Raw genomic sequence first — 8,304 nt, 5'->3', positions numbered from 1 at the left:
TTTTATTTACTCCGCAAATCTCTGTTTTTTTTACTCTATTTCCTTTTTTCGCATGTTTTTATTTTCCTTTTATTGATTTTTTTTATTTACACTATCTAGAGATTTTTTTAACTTGAATGTTAATAGTACAGGTAAAAATTGTTTTTTTTTCTTGAATGTCAATAATTTTTTTTCTGCTCATTTATTAATAAGCAGCTATTGACAGATGTGAATTTTTATCCAAAAATAATTAAATAATTCTTGTATTGATAATTTGCGATGATATTACAAAATATAGTATTATGTTCTACTTTTTTAAGTTCAATCAAACATTTTTGGTTCACAATTTTACCATTTATGTTATAACTATTTGACTATTTGTACAGTTATGCTTAGTATTTTCAAAATATTAATTGTTTTTAAATTTGGAGTGTTACTCATTGAAACTTGAACGCAACCACTATAATCGAAAAAGACAACTTTGTACTGTATTTTTAAAGAGGTTTTTAAAGTAGGAGCAAAGTGTTGTTTTATCTGGCACTAATTGTAAAATGCTGATTAAAAAAAGCAAATTAAAAAAATAGCGTTGTTATTAATGATAAAATAGATATCCAGCGAACAAATATTCTTTAAATAATAAACAATTCAACAAACTCGCTTTTTTATTTAATTAAATAATTAGGAGTAGGACCACATTCTACATCGACAGAGTAAAAAGGTGGGGTCAAGGGACCCATAAGCCAGCTGTATAGACATTTGCTTCTACTCTTTCTTATATGTATATATACCCGTTAGTTAGTGACGTTTCAACCCACATCTCCACGATATGCGTTTCGCGTTTATATATGTACCATCATCAATCTGCGTTTAACATTTGTTTTGACTTTTTATTGAATCTTATTTCCTCTATTTAAAAGAAGAAAAAAAATGAAATTTTGAAAGTGAAACGAGACCAATGATTGAAGCGGCGGTCGTGGCCATCATGAATAAATGATACAAACTGGAAATGATTGAAAAGTGACTGCAAAAAATAAACATTATTCATGTTCTGCACCAACCGTCTTATCATTTTTCAAAAGGCCCATATTAGACCCAATAAATTTGAATTAACCTTGTACGTGAGGCATGGGCTCTATAGCCTAACGTTTTGGCCCGTTAAGCATTCCGGGTTTGATTGTGGCTTCACCGGTTTATATGAGCTACTAAAAAAAGACAAGATTACCAACTAATTAAACCGGGTTAACTTGGTTTTAGTTTGGTGTTTCACGTGTTTGGTATATAGTTCATCGTCATTTGTACGCATAAAACTCAAAAGATCCCCCCATTGAATGGTAAGAGTTACACACGTAATCTAACCCTTGTGTTTCTTTCTGTACTCTTTTTTTTTTTCTTTTCTTTATATGAAACGTTAAGAAAACATATCGATGTTCAAAGGCTACCATGTTAGTTCGCGGTTCATGTTTCTTTCTATAGCCTCTAGTCAACGAACCAGGTGAGAGAGCATTTTTGATTTTGAGCTCTATCCAAGTAAATGATTTGATTATATCTTTTGGTGGGGTTCGAGGCCGACCCCTAGCTGGTAAATAAACACTAAAAGAAACGTGGAAGAAGGAGATGGGTGGTGGGTTAATAAATAATTGAATTGAATTGAATGCTTTCTCTCTCTCTCTCTCTCTCTCACACACTTTCGTCAGCTCTTTCCCGGAATAATCTGAGCTTCTTCCTTTACTATAGATAGCAAAACAAACCAGAGCCGTTCCTTTCTTTAACATTTTTTCGTTTGGGTTTCAGTTTCTTTTTGCTCTCTCTGTCTCTCTCTCTTCTTTAGTTCTGGGTAAAGAAAAAGAAGAAGATGAACTTTGTTGAACAAGATGATTCGTCATGGAAGCTATGTTGATGTTTCTTGCTGACACCAACAGACAAAGTCAGGATCTTTTGTTTTCTCCAAAGCTTAGAAACTGCATTTTCTTTGTAGTTAGTTTCCATCCACGTCACAGGTTTTTATCAAAATGTCGAATCTTTCAGCACGTACAGGACGAGACCGTCAACGTTATGACAACAACTTCCGTCTCGTTTCTGGGTACAACATCCTTCTTTTTTTTTTTTTTTTTAGTTTAGTGTGTTCTGGTTGACTTTATCAATGTTTGAGTCTTTCTTGATATGATGTGATGTGATGTGCTTTGATTGGTTTGTTTTTTTTTTTTTAAATGGAATTTCAATATTGCAAATCAATAATTGGAAAAAAACTGGTGTGTTGAATATGATGACAGATGCATTCCGTATAGACTATTGAAAGATGAAGAGGATTCAAGTGTTGACCATGAAAACAAGCTTCAAGTTCTCATGGTTTCATCTCCTAACCGACACGATCTTGTCTTCCCAAAGGTTTGTCTTTTCCTGAATTAAGTGTTCGTTTTGATGCTTTTTTTTAAACTAATCACTTTTGTGTTATTGTTCAGGGAGGATGGGAAGATGATGAAACTGTTCTTGAAGCTGCTTCTCGTGAAGCCATGGAAGAAGCTGGAGTTAAAGGAATACTAAGAGTAACTTTCTTTTTCTTCTTCATCAAAAGTTACTTCTTGAATAGATTTTGCTTAGACTGAATTGTCTTTTGGTCTGGTTTTGTTTTGTGTCTATAGGAAGATCCATTAGGAGTTTGGGAATTTAGAAGCAAGAGTAGTTGTGAGGAAGCTGAATGTTGTGGTGGATGCAAAGGTTACATGTTTGCTTTAGAGGTGAAGGAAGAACTTGCAGCATGGCCAGAGCAAGAAAACCGCGAGAGGAGATGGGTAAGCTGCACAACTCTTTTGCTTTTGTCTGTGTCGTATATGTTCTGATAAGAGGTTTTATAAACTCACAGCTGAATGTTAAAGAAGCTTTGGAACTATGTCGGTATGAGTGGATGCAGAGTGCTCTTGAAGAGTTTCTAAGAGTGGTGACAGAAGATGGAAGTTCAAAAGAAGAAACTCTTTCCCCTTCAGGCATTTCAAAGCGAGGAGAACGTCAAATAGATTCTCGGTACTGCTTTGTAGTTAACTAGTTTCATTTCTCTTTAGGCATATCAAACTTGTTCAGTTGTTGTGTAGTATTGGATTGTTGATAAGAAGCTTCTTCTGGAAACAAAGTTAAAACATGAGAAGCGTAATGATTTAACTTGTTCCATTGTTGTTACTAGGGATGTTATATTGGGTTATCCAGCCCAGCCCAACCCTATAAAATATAAACCCAGCCCTATTCTAGTCCTAATCATACTTTAGCCCTAATAATATACGTATGAAGGGCTGGGTTAGGGTATGAAGGGCTGGGTTAGGATTAGATCAGGGTTAACCCATTCTGTAACATCTTCAAAACACAAGCAAATAATATTAACATGTGATTTAGATAATTACTAGATCTCGATCTGCGCAACTGCGCGATATTTTGTTTTCATTTATTTTTATGTAAATATTTTGTTTTCAATTCTAAATTGGTATATATTATAATATATGTGTCTATCAATTTTAAAAACATAATAAGTTTACAATATATTTTTTCATTGAATAGATTATTTTAAACTTTCACATGTATTTGTATATTCTTTTATATATATATATTTTCGAATTATTATTTCATTATTAAAATCGTAACTATATATAAAGATTAGTAAAATATTGTTTTATTGTCATATTCAAAGATATTGTAACATTTCACAAATTTAGAAAGTTTTTTAAAAAATAAATTTTTCGCTTCATTGATTTATATTATCGAGTAAATAATTAAACATTTAGTTTTTGTTTAATTTTTAAAATAAACTATACAGTTTAAAATTTGTTTTCATTGGATTAAGGTAGTAGAGATTAATCATTGTTAGATAATATGATTTTTGTTATTTTAAAAAAAAAATCTTTGTAATTTTAAAAGTTAACATCGACAAATATTTAACATATGGAGGTATAGTATTACAACATTAAATTATATATATTTAATTTATATTATCTATAAATCCAATGTGATCATCTATTCTTCAAATTCAATTATTGATAGCCCAATAAAAATTTCTGGGAGGCCCAAAATTTAAATGATAAGATTAGAGATTAAATATAACATGACTTTCTAGGAATATGTCCATTAGGTCCATTTTTTAAAAAATCACACATGAATCAAGGTTGTGACTTCTGTTTTAATATATAAGATAGTAATATGATCAAAAGATATATAAAATAATCAAACAATGTTTTACGGTTTTGGGAATTTAGACGGAAAACAAAATTTTGCGGGAAATTAGATTGTTGCGGTTATGGCCAAAAATAAGATTATGCAAGTTCAACAAAAATAAGATTATGCGTTTTGGCGTGAAAACTTGATTTTTTGGTTTTAGCGGAAATTTTTGATTTTTCGGTTTTAGCGGAAAACTTGATTTTAGCTGAAAAACTCGATTTTTCAGTTTTGGCGGGAAAACTCAATTTTCCAATTTTGGTGGGAAAACTCGATTTCTCGATTTTCCAATTTCGGCGGGAAAATTCGATTTCCCGGTTTCGGCGGGAAAACTCGATTTCCCGGTTTCGGCGGGAAAACTCGAAAACTCGACTTCCCGGTTTCGGCGAGAAAACTTGATTTTTCGGTTTCGACGGGAAAACTCGATTTTTCGGTTTCGACGGGAAAACTCGATTTCCCGATTTCGACGGGAAAACTCGATTTGCCGGTTTCGGCGGGAAAACTCGATTTGCCGTTTTAGTTTCGGCGGAAAAACTCAATTTTGCGGTTTCGGCGGGAAAACTCGATTTGCCGGTTTCGGCAGAAAAACTCGTTTTGCGGTTTTGGCAGAAAAACTCGTTTTGCGGTTTTGGCGGGAAAACTCGTTTTTGCGGTTTTGGTGGGAAAACTCGATTTTGCGGTTTTGAGGGGAAAAACTAGATTTTGTGGTTTCGGCGTGAAAACCCGATTTGCAGGTTTCGGCGGAAAACTTGATTTTGCTGTTTCGGCGGGAAAACGCGATTTTACAGTTTTGGTGGGAAAACTCGATTTGCCGGTTTTGACAGGAAAACTCGATTTTGCGGTTTTTGCGGGAAAACTCGATTTTGCGGTTTTGGCGGGGAAACTTGATTTTGTGGTTTTGGTGGAAAAACTCAAATTAAGTTTTGGCGAAAAAAAACACAATTTTTGTTTTTTTACGGAAAAGCTTTATTCTTAGTTGTGGAGCAAAAACTCGATTTTGCGATTTTGGGAAGAAAACTTTTGATTTTGATGCTCAACGAATTGGAGGAAAGAATCATATTATATCTTAATTTTTATAGTTTTATCTTTAAAATTTAAGAACAAAAATAAATGGAATATTTTTTTCAATTAAATGAGCTAACCCTGGTACCAGCTCTAACCCTTAATTATAATAGGGTTAAAATAGAGCTGGATTAAAATAGGGTTGAGCTTATAATAAACAAAAGAGGGTTGGCCCTAACCCTGTAGTTAACATCCCTAATTATTTAATATTGTCTTTGATGCTTTCTGCCATTGTATCTATGGGTTCTTCTGTCTCCTGTTGTCTGAAAGGACAACAGCTACAACCACTAGACAAAAGCTCAAAAAGACAACCTCAGTTTTTGCAGTGAGGTTCAATGGCAATCCTCTACCTCCAGAGTTTAGATCTCTCTCTCTCTGTTCTATCTGATTTGGTCATCTTATCATTCTTTGAATCGTCTCCTCAGTTTGCTTCTTGTAAAGAGCTGCATAATGCAGCTTGATGCTAATCATTCTTCTAGGTAAAGATAAGTAAATGTAACATATAGAATGGTTTGTTTTTCTAAAACCTTTTCTTTACCAATCATCATAACTAAAAGAATTAGCCAGTTGAAGTTTTACAAGATTACTAGAGAATAATCAAGACAGCACTTCAACTCTACAGTTGCAATATCCAGGATGTTACGGAAGCATCAAGCATCCCTACAAGCTTCAATGAGAAATACATAACTGCAAATAAAAAACAAGTATCACAGCTAGAAACTCAAAAGTTATTAGTGTTCTTACCAATAGGATAATCTTTAGATTTTTGACGTAAAGCTAGATTGTTTTCTTACCAAATAGGAAGCAATCATCCATCAACCTAAAGTTGAATCTCAGCGTCTGAGCCATTCTCTGAAACATGACTGCATTTTCTCGCGGCTCTCAGCATTAGAGATATTCACTGTAGGAATAATCTTATCTGGCCTCAAAAACTGTGTTAATGCCAAAAGAAGTGTTAAACCTATCCAGGACAGACACGAATAGATAACAACAACAGCATTCACGGTACGCACTTGAACAAACTCACGAAGTTCTGTGAAGCTTGAATGCTCACTATATGGAACCCCTACAAAGATAAAATAAGTACAGTCACTCAGACAAATACATCTTCATGATACTTGCAGCTTACAGAGAATGTGCATTACAACAATGAAACTCACCATAAATAGTAACTTTCCCCTTAGAAGTTGGCTTTATCAGATCAAGGTGTTCACCTACCTTCTCGGAGTAAGTCCAACCTGAAACCAAACTTCACTTTTCAGTACCAATTGCATGATCAAAAACCTTAACTGCAAGGCAAAATAAAAATTTCACCTGTGGGCCTAAATGCCAAAACTGCTCCATACTGTTCTCTATAAACCTTCAAGTGTTCATCGAGCCTCTTCACAGAAATTATCAGAACAAAGATAAGACCATGAGAGAGTGACATGGACGTCATATAACAATAAGCATCTTGGTTTCAGAGAAATACTTCAAATTTCAATGCTGACATAGGCAGAACATGAAGACAAGTGGCTTTCCCATCTGTACAAAGACTATTTGAAATATCATCCCATCCAAAAGATTGCAGTATCCGTCTTCTTGAAGCGTTTGCAAATACCTTAACCTGAAAACCCCACGAGGTTAGAACTTACAAGTCCAGAAAAAAGATGGATAAGAGAAAAGAGAATGGCTCCAGCAACTACTTATATACCCCAAGTGCTTTGGCAATAGCTAGATAAACACATTCTTTTCCAATGCTATAAGAACCAACCACAATCAGTGTCCTCGGTTGCTTCCTGAGGAACTCCTTTGTGATTCTCACAACATAACTTAACACATCTTCTTTAGAGGGGAATCTGAACAAAAACATTCAAAAAACAATAATGGATCAAACTTCACTAGCATGCTCCCTAATACTATTTGAAAACTCTGGGTCTCACTTGTATCTGGGATTGCAATAGGTTGTATCCAAATACAGGACATGAACTCGTCTGTTAAAGAGGAGAGGATGAGTTTGCATCTGCTTAGAAGCCCTGAAATCTCCGGTATGCAGATAACATGTTCCATCCAAGAGGCGAAAGTGAATAAGAGCAGCACCAGGGCAATGATTAGCTTCAACTAAAGTGACTTTGACCCCGTTAATAGTGTACTCCACATCTAGCTCCAACGGATGGATAAACCTACACACACACAGATAATCACCACACAAACTTGAAAGGATTGACTCTAGACAACAATGATGCATTAGCAAAAAGAACTCACGAGGGGTTAACAGAGAGACTAAGTCTGAGAAGACGACTAGTGAGAGAAGAGCAGTAAATGGGACCATGAGACCAAGATTTAGTGAGACCAATGTAATGATCAGCGTGAAAGTGAGTGAGGAAGTAAGCAGAAGAGCCTTGAACACAACCGTAGCGAAAGGCATCCACAGTAAACGGTGTTCCTGGGAGTTTCTTGTAAAAAGGGCATTGCCGAGGCGTGTCATTGGCCCATGGAGAGTCTCTGAGTCTCTTTCCTGAAGCAGTTCTCGTCTTTATCGCCGAGGAGGAAGCAGGGGAATTGGAAGGAGAAGGCTTTTGTAAACCCCAGACCTGAAACAAGTCGGTTTGTTTCGTTGTCTTCTTCTTATTACTCTCAGGAGGAGTAAACTTCTGTAAACCCCAAACCTCAAACAAATTGGATTGTTTCATCTTCTTACTCTCGGGAGTAACCTTATCGGTCTCTTCCTCTTCTCCTTCCAACAAACAAGACCAATCAGAACCAGCCTTGTAGAAATCAGAAGCAAAACCCTCTTCTCTCTCGTCTTCAACAACAACATCGTCAAAGAAACTAAACCCCTCTTCTTCTTCTTCTTCAACACCGTCGTTGAAACGAGAACCAAAACCGTCGTCTTCAACAAAAGCATCCATTTTTTTTTATGTTTCTGAGAAAACGAAAGGTCAAAAGGGTCAACTTTGCCTTTTTTAACCCGCCAAAGGATGTGTCGGCTAGAGAGAGAGAGAGAGAGAGAGGGTAAAAATGGTAAAGAAAGCCCAACAAAACGTGAGGAGCAGAAAGAAGACAGATAACAACACACACACAAAGGGG

At 35.4% G+C, this 8,304-nt stretch overlaps 2 protein-coding genes across 6 annotated transcripts; one reads left to right on the top strand and one right to left on the bottom strand.

Moving 5' to 3' along the window:
• The first annotated feature begins 1,318 nt into the window (after window positions 1-1,318).
• LOC106303995 (nudix hydrolase 13, mitochondrial) lies at window positions 1,319-3,150 on the top strand. 4 transcript variants are annotated; one of them, XM_013740364.1, is made up of 6 exons: window positions 1,319-1,903; window positions 2,005-2,059; window positions 2,250-2,364; window positions 2,439-2,522; window positions 2,619-2,768; window positions 2,888-3,150. In XM_013740364.1, the coding sequence occupies exons 1-6, from the start codon at window positions 1,861-1,863 to the stop codon at window positions 3,017-3,019; spliced, it is 579 nt and encodes a 192-aa protein (XP_013595818.1). In that variant the 5' UTR covers window positions 1,319-1,860; the 3' UTR covers window positions 3,020-3,150. The 4 variants fall into 4 exon arrangements, with proteins under 4 accessions (XP_013595818.1, XP_013595816.1, XP_013595815.1 ...); XM_013740362.1 differs by having other exon boundaries at window positions 1,326-1,903; window positions 2,014-2,059; window positions 2,840-3,150; XM_013740361.1 differs by having other exon boundaries at window positions 1,326-1,903; window positions 2,840-3,150.
• Window positions 3,151-5,489: 2,339 nt separating this feature from the next.
• Window positions 5,490-8,231, bottom strand: LOC106305797 (DNA cross-link repair protein SNM1). Of its 2 annotated transcripts, none has more exons than XM_013742187.1 (9): window positions 7,480-8,231; window positions 7,158-7,397; window positions 6,929-7,073; window positions 6,707-6,841; window positions 6,550-6,616; window positions 6,396-6,473; window positions 6,249-6,301; window positions 6,030-6,167; window positions 5,490-5,948 (listed from the first exon to the last, which is right to left on the bottom strand). In XM_013742187.1, exons 1-8 carry the CDS (start codon window positions 8,124-8,126, stop codon window positions 6,069-6,071), a joined length of 1,464 nt encoding a protein of 487 aa, XP_013597641.1. In that variant the 5' UTR covers window positions 8,127-8,231; the 3' UTR covers window positions 5,490-5,948; window positions 6,030-6,068. The 2 variants fall into 2 exon arrangements, with proteins under 2 accessions (XP_013597641.1, XP_013597640.1); XM_013742186.1 differs by having other exon boundaries at window positions 5,493-5,922.
• Between the last annotated feature and the right edge of the window lie 73 nt (window positions 8,232-8,304).

Source organism: Brassica oleracea, chromosome C7 (genome assembly GCF_000695525.1).
Source record: "Brassica oleracea var. oleracea cultivar TO1000 chromosome C7, BOL, whole genome shotgun sequence".
In the NCBI taxonomy this organism is placed as follows: domain Eukaryota; kingdom Viridiplantae; phylum Streptophyta; class Magnoliopsida; order Brassicales; family Brassicaceae; genus Brassica; species Brassica oleracea.
This window is presented reverse-complemented; position numbering and strand designations above follow the sequence as displayed.

What these genes read in the sequence shown, in the direction of transcription:
- LOC106305797 (XM_013742187.1), bottom strand. Translation starts at nt 8,126, where the DNA reads ATGGATGCTTTTGTTGAAGACGACGGTTTTGGTTCTCGTTTCAACGAC. An exon ending in TATTGCAATCCCAGATACAA is followed by an intron (nt 7,074 to 7,157) that starts GTGAGACCCAGA and finishes GTTTTTGTTCAG; the next exon opens with ATTCCCCTCTAAAGAAGATG. An exon ending in GGGGAAAGTTACTATTTATG is followed by an intron (nt 6,302 to 6,395) that starts GTGAGTTTCATT and finishes TTATCTTTGTAG; the next exon opens with GGGTTCCATATAGTGAGCAT.
- LOC106303995 (XM_013740361.1), top strand. Translation starts at nt 1,861, where the DNA reads ATGGAAGCTATGTTGATGTTTCTTGCTGACACCAACAGACAAA. An exon ending in ACGATCTTGTCTTCCCAAAG is followed by an intron (nt 2,365 to 2,438) that starts GTTTGTCTTTTC and finishes GTTATTGTTCAG; the next exon opens with GGAGGATGGGAAGATGATGA. An exon ending in AAAACCGCGAGAGGAGATGG is followed by an intron (nt 2,769 to 2,839) that starts GTAAGCTGCACA and finishes ATAAACTCACAG; the next exon opens with CTGAATGTTAAAGAAGCTTT.